Source organism: Suncus etruscus, chromosome 5 (assembly GCF_024139225.1).
Source record: "Suncus etruscus isolate mSunEtr1 chromosome 5, mSunEtr1.pri.cur, whole genome shotgun sequence".
Classification (NCBI taxonomy): domain Eukaryota; kingdom Metazoa; phylum Chordata; class Mammalia; order Eulipotyphla; family Soricidae; genus Suncus; species Suncus etruscus.
In genome coordinates, this window is record NC_064852.1 from 24,059,090 (window position 1) to 24,077,323 (window position 18,234).

The 18,234-nt window shown below is 39.4% G+C and overlaps 1 protein-coding gene across 1 annotated transcript in view; it reads right to left on the reverse strand.

Moving 5' to 3' along the window:
• The window catches only part of CCPG1 (cell cycle progression 1), a 60,403-nt gene that overhangs the window by 1,558 nt on the left and 40,611 nt on the right, over positions 1–18,234 (reverse strand). The window contains exons 5-8 of the mRNA XM_049773634.1: positions 14,627–14,831; positions 9,187–9,438; positions 5,944–6,065; positions 2,836–4,223 (exon numbers count right to left, since the gene is read on the reverse strand). Coding sequence (XP_049629591.1) covers positions 2,836–4,223; positions 5,944–6,065; positions 9,187–9,438; positions 14,627–14,831 — 1,967 coding nt within the window. The remainder of the gene's footprint in view (positions 1–2,835; positions 4,224–5,943; positions 6,066–9,186; positions 9,439–14,626; positions 14,832–18,234) is intronic.

An 18,234-nucleotide genomic window follows, 5' to 3' on the forward strand; every position in this document is an offset into this window, starting at 1 on the left:
GGCTATATGCTCAGAAGTTGCTCCTGGCTTGGGGGACTATATGGGATGCCGGGGGATCGAACCGTGGTCCGTCCAAGGCTAGCGCAGGCAAGGCAGGCACCTTACCTTTAGCGCCACCGCCCGGCCCCTCCAAGCAGTTTTATTTCCAGCTTCCAACCAGCTTTTACATCCAGCTTTAGTCTGATGTCCCTTATCTTAATGAGACTATCAGTCCAACTTAGAAATCTGGAAATCAGTTTTTCATTTCTCTTTCACAAGAAACACCATACTACCAGGTTGGAGAGATAGATCAACAAGTTGAGTGGGTGCTTCCCGTACAAGGGACCCAAGCTTGATACCTGGCACTGCATATGATGCCCTGAGCATAGTAACTAAGGAGAGAAACACACTTTCCTGTGTGAGCCGAAAACAAAATTTAAAAATAAATACCCGGGGCCCAAGAGATAGCATGGAGGTAAGGCGTTTGCCTTTCATGCAGAAGGATGGTGGTTCGAATCCTGGCATCCCATATGGTCCCCTGTGCCTGCCAGGGGCAATTTCTGAGCCTAGAGCCAGGAGTAACCCCTGAGTACAGCCAGGTGTGACCCCAAAACCAAAAAAATAAATAAAAATAAGTACCATACCACCAAATTTATTTCATCATCTTTTGTTCAAATAGTCTCTCTGTCCATTCCTACTACTACTTTCCTAATTTAGACACCAGCTCCTTTACTTTCAAAGACCATCTAAAACTTTGAGCTACATCCTTTCCAACCAATTCTCAAAGGCTTCTTCCTTTGAAAATGCAAATGTAACACTGCTATAAATAAAATTAAGCCCTTTATGAACTGACTCTTCTTTTAATAGCCTAGCACTAACTCTAAAAGTTACATTTCCTATCTCCAAGTTCCTGTGGACTAAAATGAAGTTCTCCTATTTGATGAAGTGTCACTTCTTCAAAACCCAACTGTACTATCACTCAGTTCAGGGAGCGATAGTACAAATAAGGGCTAGGGTGCTTGCTTGCCTTGTATGCAGGATTGACCTAAATTCAATCCCCTGCAACCAGGAGGAATTCCTGAGCACAAAGCTAGGAATATCCCCTGAACATTGCTAGCTGTGGCCACAAAAACAAACCAAAAAAAAAAAAAAAAAAGTGGTCCCATTCAAAGGTTAGATCACTCATAAAGTCCTCCTAAGACACTTCCAGAAATACAGAAACCACCACATATGGTAATATTCTGCCATATTGCAAGCATCACATAACATAGAGCAACTCTCCAACCTGTGAGCTGTTTCACAGAAAAAATCGTTCCTCATAGGCACTAGATATCAAGTGTCTAAAAACACCAAAATCAGTCTCATTATTTTATAGACACATTCTATTTACTCAAAAAGATGAGTCAGGATTTAAAAAAAATAACACCTGGGGCCGGAGTGCTAGAACAGTGGTAGGGCACTTGCCATGCATGCAGCTAACCCAGGATGGACACAGGTTTGATTCCTGGCATTCTATATGGTTCTCCTGAGCCAGGAGCAATTTCTGAGTGCAGAGCTAGGAATAACCCCTCAGTGCTACTGATTGTGGCCCCCAAAATAAACACAAAATATTTAACAACTGATGATTAGGGGAATATAAACTTATAGAAATAAAACTGATATCATTAGCATTAGAGTAGAAAGCACATATTTTAAGTACAGGAAGTATGATAACTTAGAAATAAAAATAATAAATGAAAGGGAAATAACATGAAAAAATAGACACAAATAAGATGGGACATCCAAAATGTTATTAGCTGGTATTTCCATGTGAATTTTGTGCTGCTCACATGCTTAGCTTCCCAAAGTAAGATTAAAGAAAAATAATTTCACATTAATTTATTTTAACAATGTATGATAATAAAAAAAAATGTCTGGGGGGCCAGAGAACAGAGTATAGCAGGTATGCTAGTGACCTGGGTTTGGTCCCAAGCGTCACATATGGTCCCTGAATCCCTGTCAGGAGTGATCGTGAGCCAAGAATCAGAAATAAGCCCTGAGTACTGCTAGGTGTAGGTGTGGCCCCAAAATAAAAAATAAATAAATAAACGAAACAAAAGGCTAAGCATAAGCATAAAAGTGCCCTGGCTTTGATTCCCCCAAACACTCCCTTTCCCTGCAAGAAACAAAAAATTAAGATTTAAGGGTGGAGAGATAGCACAGCAGTAGGGCCTTTGCCTTACAAGCAGCTGACCCAGGACCAGAGGTGGTTCAAATCCATAGCCAGGAGTGACCCCTGAGCACAGCCAGATGTGGCCCAAAAACCAAAAAAAAAAAAAAAAAGAAAGAAAGATTTATATACTTTTTTGTTTTGTTTTGGGGCCACACCCAGTGACACTCAGGGATCACTCCTGGCTCTGTGCTCAGAAATCTCTTCTGGCTTAGGGGACCATATGGGACGCTGGGATCGAATAGAGGTCCATCCTGGATCCAGCCGCGTGTAAGGCAAACACCCTACCACTCGCTGTTGCTCCGGCCCCAGATTTATATACTCTTGACCAATTTATGAGCGAATGGGAGCCATATCAGGATGGGAATCAGTCTCACCTCTTCCAACAAGCCCCTTTAACAGTCCCTTAACTGAAGTTTAAGGTAGAAATTAGAGCACTTGCTCAAGTCAAACAACGTTAATATATAAATATAAATATATAAATATAATATTATAAGTATAATTTAACTTGTAATTATTAAATTTTGTGTTCAACTTATTCTAAATTCTTTAAAGATACATTCTAAGAAACCTATTCAGTAATTTAAAAATGCATCCAACCTATTAGTTAAAAACTAGAATAACAATATGGTGCAATGTAAACCGACCTGGGTCCATATGGAGGGGACAATGTGTGACCAAAGAAGTGTCTATATATATATCCATCCAACTTCTCAAATACGCCATCATTATCTATTTGATACTCCTTCATGTCTTTAAGATAATCTTTCACATCATTAACGAAGTCAGTGAAAAGCTTCTGATCATGGATAAAGACTCCATTGAGAAAAAACGCTGCAATGAATTGATCGAGTTCTTTCCAATGGCGAAAACTATCCAACTTTTCTAATAAATACCTCTCGACTAACTTTCTAAATTCATCGATTCCTACAGGATTCAACAGTTTAACGTTGAAAAGGTTCATGGACTCCTGCCGTGCACATTCAGACACTCCAGAACAAGCCTTTCTGGGAGGATCAGGATTTTCACCACAGGCGTGCTCGACACTGCATTTCTGTGAATTTGCGTTTTTCCCAAATTCTTCGAAAAGGGGAGACTTTTCTTTCCTTTCCTCTCTTTCTCTGGTAGAGCCCCTACTATTATGATTTTGCGCATGTGTCTTATACTGGGGGTGTAAATATTCACCAAAAACTGTTTGATCTTTAGCTCTTGCTTCTTTGGAATGGTCAAACCTTTTATTGCCCCTCTCTTTGAAGAAACTTTTGGTTGAATCTTTGAAATGGCTGAAAGTGGATTTGACCGAATCTGAAAATTTTTTCAGGTTTTCTTTCACCGCTTCCTTAGCTTGTTTAATTTTTTCTTTGTGATGCCTGACAAACTCTTTGGTAGAATTCTTCATGGCATCAAAAGTTTCCTTAACTGAGCCCAGAAATGTTTCCTTTGACTTATTTTTAGCTCTGTGGTTTCCTCTGTTCCCTTTCTTCTTTCCATCCATTTCTGGTTTTTCATTTTGATCTTTTGCCTCAATATACAATCTTTCCCACAAATCAGAACGCTGCTGTTCAAAGTTCAGCTTCCGCTCCAGCTCCGTCAGTCTTTCCCGCAACTTTTCTCTTTCCTTTTTTTCAGATACTCCGAGAGAGTCTCGGTCGCTTAACTGCTGGAGTTCCAGCCTTAATTCCATGGTTACTAGTCGTTCTTGCTCTATTTCCCTCCTCAGCATCTTTGCTTCTGCCAATAGAGTTTCCCTTTGGTTAAGAAAACTGTTTGTTTTCAGCTTTTCTTCTTCCAAATGCTGCTTAAGTTTCTGATTTTCTGTGACTAATTCAGTACTTGTGTCTTTATCTTCCAATATCCTTATCTGTTCTCTTAGTTTTCTTAACTCTTCCTGTAGTGAAGATAGAGCTTTCTCTTCCTTCTCCAGAGAGAGCCTTAAATGCCGATTTTCTGTATGAAGGTCCTTTTTCTGAGTTTCAAAGGAGAGTTTCTCTTTTTCAGTGAGGGTCCAACACCTTGCTAGGTTTTCCTTCAGTGACTAAATTTAAAAAAAAAAAAAAAATAGAAAAACATCAAGTGCTTTAGCTGCTGAAATTAAACCTCTAAGATACAATACTCCATTATATCTTTCTACACATTAATTTACTTTATTTAAGCACCATGATTATAGAATCTATTATATCATTTATGTTTATTTTAGCAAATGATCTTTTTTTTTTGTATTTTTTTGTTTTGTTTTGTTTTGTTTTTGGGTCACACCTGGCAGCGCTCAGTGGTTTCTCCTGGCTTTATGCTCAGAAATCACTCCTGGCAGGCTCAGGGGAACATATGGGATGCTGGAATTTGAACCATGACCTTCTGCATGAAAGGCAAACGCCCTAACTCCATGCTATCTCTCCGGCTCCAATCACCATTTTTTTTTTTTTGAATCATGAAATTCTTACTAGTTTTTACAGGCCCATTTGCAAGCTCAGAGAAAAGGAGACTGTCATTCTCTTAATTATATAGATTCTTCTGACAAGGCTCTTAGAGCCTGAGTAAAGACCAATGGCAGATTCTCTAACCTTTGGTGAGAGAGATTTTTTTTTCTTTTTTTTTTTTGGTTTTTGGGCCATACTCGTTGATGCTCAGGGAAGGGTTACTCCAGGCTATGCACTCAGAAATCACTCCAGGCCTAGGGGACCATATGGGATGCTGGGGGATCAATCCGCGGTCGGTCCATCCTTGGTCAGACGCATACAAGACAAATGCCCTACCACTGAGCCACTGCTCTGGCCCCATCTTTTGTAAAAAGAAGATCATAGCTAAAAACAAACCTCAAGGGGCTGGAGTTGTGGCGCAAGTGGTAGGGCATTTGCCTTGCACGCACTAACATAGGACAGACCAAGGTTTGATCCCCCGGTGTCCCATATGGTCCTCCAAGCCAGGAGCAATTTCTGAGTGCATAGTCAATAGTAACCCCTGAGCATCACCAGTGTGGCCCAAAAACCAAAATAAATAAATAAATAAAATAAACTTCAAGTCTCAAAAAATAATATTTGATCACTATGCTCTTTTTCAATTCCAGTAGGGGCTAGAGCACATTACCTTAAATGTAGGGCTACTCACCACAGAGAATTAACTACACTAACAACTATCATAACAATCTTAATGAGTGAGAGAAGTAGAATGCCTGTCTTGAATATAGGCAGGGTTTGGGAAGGCAGAAGAAGTCCCGTTGGTGATGGAAATGTTGCACTGGTGAAGGGGAGTGTTCTGTTTATGACTGAAACCCACTATATTCATGCTTATAATCATGGTGTTTAAATAAAGATTTTATTTTAAAAAAAATAAGTAAATGTAGGGCTGGAGCTCTACATTAAAGGCCCTATAAATCACAGTGCCTCAATAATAAATATTTAGGAAAAATAGATATATAATACAATACTATTCCCGTGAGAAAAAAAAACAATTACCAATTGGTTTAGTAATCAATTATTATTGATTTACTAATGTATATGTACTATAGTAATATAAATAACACAATAACTTGATTAACAATTCTGTTTTGTTTTGGTTTGGTTTTTGGTTTTTTGGGTCACACCCAGCAGCGCTCAGGGCTTACTCCTCGCTCTATGCTCAGAAATCGCTCCTGGCAGGCTCGGGGGACCATATGGGATGCCGGGATTCAAACCACCGTCTTTTGCATGCAAGGCAAACGCCCTACCTCCATGCTATCTCTCCAGTTATTAACAATTCTTAATATTAGTAGTTCATACCTTATACTCTATAAAAGACTCTTGGCCCTGTTGACATTGGGAAAGATATTCCTTCACATCAATCAGTTCATCTTCATGAACATTTCTAACTAAATGCTGGCGCTTCTGAATCTGGATTGTACCTGAAAACAAAAATGATTAGGGGTATAGCAAGCATGATTGCCAAAACATTATAGCATTTAATCATATATATTTATACATTTTAATCAAAAGGATTTTTATGATCAAGTTAAGCCCTTCACAGTTCTTTTTTTGGGGGCTGGGGGTTTGCTGGGTCGCACCTGGCAGTGCTCAGGGGTTACTCCTGATTCTACACTCAGAAATCACTCCTGGCAGGCACAGGGACCTTCTGGGAGGCCAGGATTCGAACCACCTCTGTCCTGGCTCTGCTGCTTGCAAGGCAAATTGCCCTACCACTGTGCTATTTCTCCGGCCCCAAGCCCTTCACAGTTATATAAAAATTCTGAATATATAGTGAAGAATAAGTATAATATTTTGGAATCATTCATCAAATGATGATAGATGAATATAAAATGTAATATAAACCAAGCCAAGCAGGTCAAATGTTTTTATTTAGCATATACATAGGCCCTTAATTTAAATATGGTTCCCCTGGCCTGCCAGGAGTAAGCTCTGAGCACCGATGGGTGTGGCTCAGAACCAAAAGATTTTAAAAATTTAAAAAAAAATACTCCACCTCATTAATCATGAGAGATGCAAATCAAAACAATAAGATACCATCTCACACCACAAAGACAGGTACATCAAAAACAACAAGAGCCAGTATTGATATGGATGCAGGGAGAGAGACTCAATTCACTGCTTGTGGTAATGTCAACTGGTCCAGCCTTTTGGAAATATGGACTTAAATTGGCCGTGTTCAAACAAGGCCAGCTCTATAGACTTACTCTTTTCATCAATTAGATGTAAACCAAGCTGTGAAGAATCAATGGTACACCAGACACTAGCAGAAAGCTGGCCATCTCGGGAGAAGAGAGTGGGCCACTTTACACAGTGCTGAAGCCTTGTCTACTTTAACCATCAAGCAGAATCACCAATTTGCTGATGGCCCTGCCTCACTATCCCTCTAGGAATCCCTTCAGGGACCCCAATCTGAAAAAACTTCAGGAACACCAGTTTTGGGGTTGATATCACCAAGGCTTTTTAAGAGTGCGTGCAAGTACCCTACCCCCCCCCCATCTTTCTTTTCCCGGAAGTCAAGCAGCTGTAACCATGCCCCACAAAAGCCTCAGCATCAGTAATAGTTGTTTGAATTACTGAACAACTTCATTTGTTTAATACTTTCATCCCCATAGAAAAACACCAATTTAACAAAATAGACAGCTAACAACATGAGCTTACTAAACCTTCTACTATTGTAATAATGACTTTATTGAAGAGAGAATGATTTTCACAAATGCTTCCTACTGTACTTTTCTTTTTAAAAAATTTTCGTCTTTTTTTCCATAACTTTTCTCTCATTCTATCTGAAAATAAATGTAGTGTAGTCAACTATGTGATGTATTTTCTTTACATAAAGTTAAAAAAAATAACCTACAAATTGAGTTTTCAATTTCTGACCTAGCAATATTACTCCTGGAAATATACCTCAGGAACCCAAAAACACAATGCAGAAAAGCTGTCAGCACTCCTATGTTCATTGCAACACTTTTTACAATAGCCAGAATCTAGACACTACCCAAGAGCCCAAGAACAGATGAGTGGATAAAGAAACTGTGGTACAGCTACCTAAGGAATACTATTATGCAGCTATTAAGAAAAATAAAGTCAAGAAATCTTGACTTATACATGGATGGATATGGAGAGTGTTATGCTAAGTAAAATGAGCCAGAGGAAGAGGGATAGACATAGAATGATTGCACTAATTCTGGGAATACAAAAAATATATAGTATGGTAATAATATTCAGAGACAATAAATATGAGGGTCAGGAAAACTAGTCCATGGTAGGAAGTTTGAAACAATTAGCAGGGGAGTGCAGTTAGGGCAGAGAAGGGACCACTATGACAGTGACAATTGGAAATGATCGCTGAACAGATAAAAGTGATATGCATAATACCCGACAGTAACTATAAAGCAAACCACAGGCTTTAAAAAGGAAAAAAAAAAAGGAAGAGCAAGAGTAAAAGAGAGTTTAAATAAAGATATTAAAAAAAAAAAAAAGTAAGAGAAAGAAAAGAAAAATATTTACCATAGGGGTAAATGTGTGTGTGTGGAAAGACGGGACATTGGTGGTGGGAAATGTACACTGGTGAAGGGTGATGTACTCCCTATGACTGAGTTTTAATCATAAACAACTTTGTTAGCTGTGAAAAAGAAAACTATTATGAACAATCTCGTAAACTAGTGTTTAAAGAAAGCAATTTTTTTTTTTTTTTTTTTTTGGTTTTTCCGGCCACACCCGTTTGATGCTCAGGGGTTACTCCTGGCTAAGCGCTCAGAAATTGCCCCTGGCTTGGGGAAACCATATGGGACGCAGGGGGTCAAACCACAGTCCTTCCTTGGCTAGCACTTGCAAGGCAGACACCTTACCTCTAGCGCCACCCGCCGGCCCCTAAAGAAAGCAATTTTTAAAAATAAAAAATTTAGGGCCTGGAGAGATAGCACAGAGGTGTTTGCCTTGTAAGTAGCCGATCTAGGACCAAAGGTGGTTGGTTTGAATCCTGGTGTCCCATATGGTCCCCCGTGCCTGCCAGGAGCTATTTCTGAGCAGACAGCCAGGAGGAACCCCTGAGCACTGTCGGTGTGACCCAAAAACCAAAATATAAAAAAAATAAAATAAAATAAAAATAAATAAAAAATGTATAGACTAGTATAATAGAGCTTAAGGCTAAATTAAATGAAAATGCCATCAATAGAACACTAATAGAAATAATGGTATTTAATATTCTTACTAATGTCACAGTTGAAGCAAATGTATTATGAAACATCAATACTCATCATGATGAACATTTTAAACTTTTAATATTCTAATCCAATTATTTGAAAAAAAAAAGAAATGTGCTAGAAACTTAAGATTTCTTTAAGCACTAACTCATTTTAAGTGTCAACAGTTTTGTAATGTTTTCTATTTTCTTCTGCAGGAAAAAAGATTTCTCCAACAGACTGAACTTTTCAAGGTAAAAATATTTAATTTTACTGTACAAGATCTCAGAGTTCCTCACTCCTAATGTCTCCATACTACGTCATCATTTTAGGTAAAACAAAATGTTCAAATACTTACCATAAAAATGTCCAAATCCCATGCTGATTGCAATCACCAACGCAAGTATAACACACTTATTGAGACCACTACTAAATTGGCGTTTACACAGCTCCTTTGAAGGTTCGACTTCCTGCTCAGATTCTGGGCATTCTCCAGAATCTGCAGTAGAAATGGGTTTCTTCTTAGCACGGCGCCTCTTAAAGGCAGGACTAGGCTGATGACTAGTTTCATCACTACTTGATTCATCATCGCTAGGCTGAGATGAAAATACTGTTTTAAGAAGAAAAATATGGATAAATATCAAAAATATTTTAAAAACTAGAATTAATCAATGCCATCTCTTGCTGCCCTTTTACATAAGGCAGCAAGAAACAACACTAAAATACAAAAACTAAAGTTTTCAGGTTTATATCAACATAAAACAAAACATTAAAGATTTATTTCACCTGTGATACACAAGAATCTGTGGGCATAGCTTGTACTTTGCCATCAGAACCATAAACAAATACTACTTCTAAAAGAAATAATCCTCTGCATCTTCAATTTCAAACAAGTAATTTAAGCTTGACTTTTTAAGGAGCAGAGAAGTATACAAGCAGTTCCTGAGAATCTCAAAATACATTAAAACTATAAAAAGTTTCCTTGGATGTATCTGGTCCCTAATTTCATTTCCATCTTAAAAGCCTACAACCAAGGCTCAAAGAATTACACATGGTAGAGATTTTCAGAAGTCAGGTGAGTCCTTCCTTCGGACTGCCACTTTTACCTCTAGTAAATGTGTTGGCATGAGGAAGAAATGCAATAGCTATTTCTCATATCAAGGATTCTGCTGCTGCTCCTTTGTGAGAGGAGTAATAGGAAATAAAAGGGAATGTCAAAAAAAAAAAGAATCTGATGTCTTGGAAACAGCTGATGGAAAAATCACCTTCTGTGTATCTTAACGCTGTTCCAGTTATCAATAAACTGTATGGTGATAGATTAGATGAATCAGTATGAATTTCCACAGGCCTATTAGAAGGAATTGCTGAAGAGAAGGATAAAATGTGAACTCAAAGCCAACCTAATTCATGCTTCCCAAAAAGCACACCAGTCTTCAGAAGACAGCATTCCCATGCCACAGAATGAAGTGGTTGAGCATTACATAAAGAAATTTGTTAATATTCACACTTACAACAACAACAACTCACACACACAAAGGCAGCACTATTGACTGAATGCACATCTCTGACCTTTTGGGACAGAGAACCATCAAAATCTTTTGGGCAAGACCCCGGGACCCATCAGGTTTTTCTAGATATTCTTATAGATCATCAGTTTTATCCAAGATGCCTCCTCTGGGAAGTAATATTTCTTGGACAAAAAAAGGGAAGACTTGAATTTATAATACACAGACATTTATGAACATGTCTGGAATGTAAATCAGACTTTCTGACAGTATTAAGATGGACAAATATAAAACAAAACCATCTGCCAAAAATGCCTTAATTTATTCTTAGTTCTACATTAATATATTGCCAGTGAAGAAACAGGCCTAATCAATGTTAATAAATGTGTTTATTTAATGCTTCCAGCTTTTTTTATGACAGCTGAAATACTTTGATTTTTAAACTTCTTTTAAAGAATAATATGGTCCAACATCTAAGACACAACAGTACCAAAGCATGCAATCAGGTTAGCCAGCTATGTCAAAAGATCAATTATGAGCATCTAATGCACTACAGGCTCTCTTCTAACCACTGCATGAACATTAATTGTGACCAGCCACACACTCAGCTCTAGAAAAGCTGATCAGATTTAGTCACACCACCTTGGAAAGCAAGTTGTCTAGGAGAACGGTGTTTCAGCTGATCATCCCATCCCCTTATGCATTCAGGAATCTTCCACAGCTTCTCCCACCACCTTTCTTTTGTAAAAAATAAATAAATAAATAAATAAATAAAGCTTTATCATAAAGAATGAAAAGGAAGTAAAAATTCTTATTTTATTTTTGGTTTTTGGGCCATAATCAGAGGCTCAGGGTTAACACTCAAAAAACTGAGTACAGTTCTCAGGGCTCAGCACTCAAAAATTACACCTGGCAGACTAGGGGGACCTTATGGAATGCCAGGGATTGAACTCAGGTTGGCCATGTACTACCTGCTGTGCTATTGCTCCAGCCACTTTATTTTATTTAATGTTGTTATTTGTAATACATCCACTAAAATCTATCATGATCAGGGATCAGAAAGATAGTACGGGGGGAGACACCAGTCTTGCTTGTGGCAACCACATATGATTGCCTGAGCCTCACTAGAAATGATCCCTGAGCAAAGCCGGGAGTAAGTCTTATATTCAGCACTGTGTGGCCCCTAAACTAACTAATAAGCAATCAAAAATCCATACAATACATAATTGTCTTTAACCATCCTTTGATTTCTTGGAGGTAAAGAATCCCCTATTAGGGAAGGGATAACCCAATACTTCTCTTTTATCTTCTTACAAGGGAGTAGAGGAAGTAGTCTTAAATCAACAAAAGTGCACTGCCATAGAACCTAATTTAAAAGGGAAAAAAAAGTTTTTTCTATACAAATCCTATAAGAATAGAGGAAAAGGGAAAAAACTAATGGTGGTATAGAATAGAATAAGAAGAAAAGGAGGAAAATTCTGGGTAACTGGCTTATATATAGTGTTTTTTCTGTTTCTGGTCCCATTTAATGGAGCTCAGGACTTACTGCTGGCTTTGGCTCAGGGATCACACCTGTGTGCATGCATGTGTTTTACACTAAAACTGAGCCAAAGAACTGTATAAGTAGGGTGGCCAGAGAGATAGTACAGTGGATAAGGTGCTAGCCTTGCACATGGTCAGCCCAGGTTGAATCCCTAACATTTCATTTGGTTCTCTGAACACCACCAGGAGAGATTCCTGAGTGCAGATCCAGGAATAACCCCTGAGCATCACCAGTTCTTCCCATAACCAAAAATTTAAAAAATAAAAAGATCTGAACTGTATTCCTAAAACATACATCTTGTAAACTAACATTGCTTAATAATAATTAAAAAAAAAGTAATAAAAGGGGCTAGAAGGGTAATAAAGTAAGTCAGGCACTTGCCTTTGCCTTACATGTGGCCAACTCAGGTTCAATCCCTGGAACCCCATAAGGTCCCCTGAGTCCACAAAAGTGATCCCTGAGCACAGAGCCAGTAGTGAGCCCTGACCACAGTTGAGTGTCACCCACAAACTAAAAATAATAAAAAAAAAATAGTTAAATAAAAGACCCAAAGATTTGGTATTTGGAATGTTGCTATAATGCTTCTACTTGAACTCTTTTATTTTTTATTAATTTTTATTGTGGCCGAAGTGAATTACAAATCCTTCACAGTAATATTTAAGGCACATAGTGACAATGAATCAGGGGCATTCCCACCACCAGTGTTGTCCTCCCTCCATTTCTGTTCCCAACATGCATCCCACATCTCCCTCCTTTACCCCCTGTAATGCTAGTGGAACTGTTCCCCACTAGTACAGCTTGTTGTAGATTGGGTATAGATTCTGTTGTCGTTGACTTTGGGTTGAATCCTTTTTAACAGACAAGAACAATTAAATATGTGTGAAATAACTAGTAACAGGACAGAATAACTTGAATGTTGCAATATTTCCAAAATGTAAATCTTAATTAAGTCTTAACATACTTCTTCTCCCCGTCTTTAAATCTGCAAATAAGTTAAATAGAGCTGAAAAGACAGTACAAGGGGCAAGGCATGTAACCTGGCATGTAACCAACCCAGATTCAATCTCTGACATGACATGGGGTCCTGACTGGCCCTAAACACAGAGCAAAGAGTAGCACCTGAGCCCTCTAGGTAGATAGCCCAGCACCAACCCGTCCTCCCCAGTTATCAACTGTCAAATGGACTTTGGAGTATGTAAAACATTAATATTCTCCTTTAAAATTATTTTATTTAGCATGCCAACTAACTTAGGTACTGTATTTTCCAGCATATAAGACTTTTGAAACAAAAAAGAAGTCAACTGAAAATCGGGGGTCGTCTTATACGCCGAGTATATCCCGAAAAATGTTTCAGTATGCCGCTAAACGAAACAAACAAACAAAAAAAAAAAAAATCAGGCCGCAGAATTTCCAAATCTCTTTCTTGGGGGCTCCCAAACAGTACTCAGGAGATCTGGGGGCCACTTCTGGCAAAACCCAGCTAACCGTGTTGGTGGTTCAGTGCTAGGGTCCAAAGATGGGGCGTTGTTTGGTTCATGTAGTGGTGGAGATTAACTGATGCCACCAGGGAATTGCCAGAAAAGGTACCTATGATAAGGGACCAATCACTGCAAGGCTGCTCAGACCGCCTCTCTAACTCAGCCAATCCAAGCAGGCTTTTGATGCATGCAAATTAGACAATGTTCTGGACCCGAATCTACACTGTCAAAAGCCTACTCAGATTGGCCAGAGTCAGAGAGGAAGTCTATTACAGTATAACCTTTGAACCTTGCTTGTTGTGATTGGCTCACTGTGGCACATACAGTTGCAGCACAGGAACATTCTGTCTGATACAGCGAATATAGGCCTAAACCTATGTTTTAACTGCAAAATTAGGGGTCATCTTATATGCCCAGTCGTTTTATACACTGGAAAATACGGTATGTCTTTTATTTAATGCTTAGAAGGTACTTAGGAGGGCACAAGTTATAACATTTGCCTATACATGGATGGACAAGGAGACTATTATGCTGAATGAAATGAGTCAGAGAGGAAAAGACATAGAATAGTCTTACTCATCTGTGGGACATAAGAAAAATAAAAGACATTTTGGTAATAATATCCAGAGACAATAGAGATGAGGGCTGGGAGGACTAGCCCATGATATTATGCTTACCACAAAGAGCAGTGAACGCAGTTAGAGCACTAACTGCACTGACAACTGTCATGACAAGATAGTGAGAGAAAGAGACAGGCAAATGATGGAAGAGGAAAATGGGGACATCAGTGGTGAGAAAATTGCTCTGGTAAAGAGTGGTATACATTCTATGACTGAAATACAACTACAAACATTTCTGTAACCACAGTGCTTAAATAAAGAACTGATATTAAAATAGAAGATATAAGGGGCCGAATGAGATAGCACAGCAGTAGGGCATTTGCCTTGCATGCGGACGACCTGGGAAAAACCCGGGTTTAATCCCCTGTATCCCATATGGTCCCCAAGCCTGCCAAGAGCCACATCTGAGCGCAGAGCCAGGACTAACTCCTGAGCACTGCCTGCCAGGTGTGGCCCCCAAACAAAACAAAACAAAACAAAACAAACAAACAAAAAAAGGTATAACATATTTACCCAAAAAAATCTTACCTGAATTTTGCCCAACAGATTCAAAATCTAGATATATGTTAGAAAAATCAGTCATTACATATCATGTAATCATAGCAGTCTACAAGTGTCTCAACAGTGTGTTTGTTCTTTTTGTGGTTCTTACCCGTTTCCGGCTGACAGAATGTATATTGGCTGCTGGAGGAAGAACCCATGTTGAAATCCTCCAGACTCTGTGCTTCCTTCACAACTTCTAGAGCTTCCTGGCTCCCAATTTCTTCTACCTTAGGTGGCTCCAGGGTAACAATATCAGAATCATCACTGATAGTCCCAAAATAGACATTATCCTCCAGAGACTTTTCCTCTTCTCCCTGAGAAATCATAAATTCTGAGTTAATATTAGTCATTTTTTCTACACAGTTCAAAGTGGTACTTAAGTAGCAATGCATTTTAAAATAAAAACTGAGGGGGCCAGAGAGATAGCACAGCAGTAGGGCATTTGCCTTACACACAGCTGACCCAGGACGGACCTGCGTTGGATCCCCCATGTCCCATATGGTCCCCCAAGCCAGGAGCAATTTCTGAGCACAAAAGCTAGGAGTAATCCCTGAATGTCACCAAGTGTGCATCAAAAAAAAAAAAAAAAAAAAAAAAAAAAAAACCAATGTTGGGCCCGGAGAGATAGCACAGTGGCGTTTGCCTTGCAAGCAGCCAATCCAGGACCAAAGGTGGTTGGTTCGAATCCCGGTGTCCCATATGGTCCCCCCCCTGCCTGCCAGGAGTTATTTCTGAGCGGACAGCCAGGAGTAACCCCTGAGCACTGCCGGGTGTGGCCCAAAAACCAAAAAAAAAAAACAAAAAACAAAAAAAAAAAAACAAAAAACAAAAAAAAAACGATGTTAATGAACTGAAGATTATGGTTCTCAAATACAGCCTTTGTGGCAGAAGCACATTATCTCTAGAAGTAAGCTTCTCTTTTGTATTCTAAACTTGCAGGTTAGTAGAAAACCTCATTCTTTATAAACTCTTAAACCGCTGCTAAAATCAGCATCATTTTCCATAAGAAAAAAATCACCTTCAATGCTTGCTTCTTTTCATTGATTTCTTTATGATTGACTTTCATTCTCTCCCTTTTTTTCATTGCCTCATTAATTCTTTGATGCCTCCACACTTACATTTGCAATTAGTTTTTCTTTAGGCTTTTGCAATTCTCATTTACCAGGTTGTTCTGGGTGGTGTGCTAGCCTATGACCAAAGTCAGCATTCTTATTTCTACTTTATCTATAGCATAAATGCTACATAAATATGTGTTGAGCAAATGCCTAGACTGTAATTTTATTTTTATGTTCTTATATATTAAAATCTCTGAGATAAGAAAAATAAATAAAATAAAATAAAAGCTGAGTCCTTGTTATACCCCTCCCCCCAACTTCTTGTTTTGCTCACCTTTTGAGGCAGACCTGCCCGCAACTGGGAGAGGTCTATGGCTTCCTGTTTTGCTGACCTTGAGAGCTAAGGAGGGGGTTGCCTAAGGGGCAAAAGGAGGATAGATGGGGGAGATTCAGGGAGAGGTTGGGGAAAGATTCAGCAAGAGGTTTGGAGGGAGAAGGGGCAGGTTTGAATACAGGGCTACTGATGGACCAGGCTTAAAAGGTAAAAGCTTATAAGCCACACATGGTGGCTAGGGCCTGAATAAAGTTGATGTCTCCTGAAACCTGACTGCCTGTTGATAATTCCCTCATGGCTATCCTGAACCCTCAGACCAACAGCTGGAGGGAGTTGCAGGCGCGTGGCCAGGGCTGGCAGAGAAAGGCCTTCTCCATCCATCCATCTCACCATTCCTCCATCCAACCTTTTTTTTTTTTTTTTTTTTGGTTTTTGGGTCACACCCAGCAGCGCTCAGGGATTACTCCTGGCTCCACGCTCAGAAATCGCTCCTGGCAGGCTCGGGGGACCATATGGGACGCTGGGATTCGAACCAATGACCTTCTGCATGAAAGGCAAATGCCTTACACTTCCATGCTATCTCGCCGGCCCCCAAGGACTTTATATTAATATGTATTCCTACAAGCCTATCCAACAGTCCAACAGGAAATAATATTGGTAGTAGTTATAACTCATCTATTAGTTTGGTGGAAGTGGGGAAAAATAAAAAAAAAATTTTTGGTTTTTAGGCTACACCTGGTAACGCTCAGGGTTTACTCCTGGGCTATGGGCTCAGAAATCGCTCCAGGCTTGGGGGAACATATGGGATGCTGGGGATAGAACTGCAGTCTGTCCTAGGTCAGTGGTGTGCAAGGCAAAAATCCTACCGCTTGCGCCACAGCTCCGGCCCCAGAAATCAACCTTTTTTGCAATTCTCTCAAGTAACTCAAACTGCTATCCTCTCCTCATAACTGCAGAGAGGTAGAAATCTACTCTAATACCTTATTAAAAGATTCATTTCTCAATGGTCATACAATTGAGTTGAGTGTAATTCTACAGCCTTTAAAAGACTGGATTAAAGTTCCTGGTATGTATACATATAAACTTTAATGGCAAAGTCACATAAAGACCATCTAGTATATCTAGTTTTATCTAGTCGTCAAGTAAAACACTAAAGGTGACCGTTTAGTTTGTGTTTTAAATATAAAAACTGCATTTCTTAAGCCATTGAAAGGACAAATAGCATTCATCTATGGAGTTGAGACAAACAAACAATGGCAAACCCTTGGGCTTGGATTACAATGCTGATTAACATGGAGGGAGAGAGCTCCAAAAAAAAAAACATGGGGGGAGAGAGCAAATCAATGAGGATCAGACTGGGTGAAACAGGAACGGTGGGGCCGGGCGGTGGCGCTAGAGGTAAGGTGCCTGCCTTGCCTACACTAGCCTTGGACGGACCGAGGTTCGATCCCCCGGTGTCCCATATGGTCCCCCAAGTCAGGAGCAACTTCTGAGCGCATAGCCAGGAGTAACCCCTGAGCGTTACTGGGTGTGGCTCAAAAACCAAAAAAAAAAAAAGAAAAGAAAAAAGAAACAGGAATGGTGGTGGAGGGTCTTAGAAACTTAATGGTGGGGGCTGGAGAGATAGCATGGAGGTAAGGCATTTGCCTTTCATGCAGGAGGTCATCGGTTCGAATCCCGGCGTCCCATATAGTCCCCCATGCCTGCCAGGAGCAATTTCTGAGCCTGGAGCCAGGAATAACCCCTGAACACTGCTGGGTGTGACCCAAAAACCACAAAAAAAAAGAAAGAAACTTAATGGTGATGGGTTGGATGCAGTAATTTTGTACATAAATATGATTAATGTTAACAATGCTACCTAAACTATAATTTAAATTTTTAATCAATTAAAATTTTCAAAAGCTGTATTTCATTTTAGGTACAAGCCCAAGTATCTTAATTTTTTTCAATAAAATTCAAGAATACCTGTTTCCAAATTAGAAACTAATTGACAACAAATTAGCAAGGAATTAGTTACCTTTTAAATAGGTCTCTTTTAAGGAGTTATAGTATAGCAGGTGGAGTTTTTTTGGTTTGCAAACAGCAGACTCAGGTTTGATCCCTGGCACCATATACAGTTCCCCTGAACACAGGGGTTGGGAGAGGAAAGGAGGAGGAGGAGGAGGAGGAGGAGATGGAAGAGGAGAAAAGAGAGGAGGAGGACAACAACAATGAGAAGGAGGGGGAGAAGGGAAAGGGTGGAGGAAGAGGAGGAAGATTAGAAAGAAGAGGAGAATAAAGAGGAGAATAAGGAGGAGGAAACTCTTATTTTTCTAAATTAAAAGAATC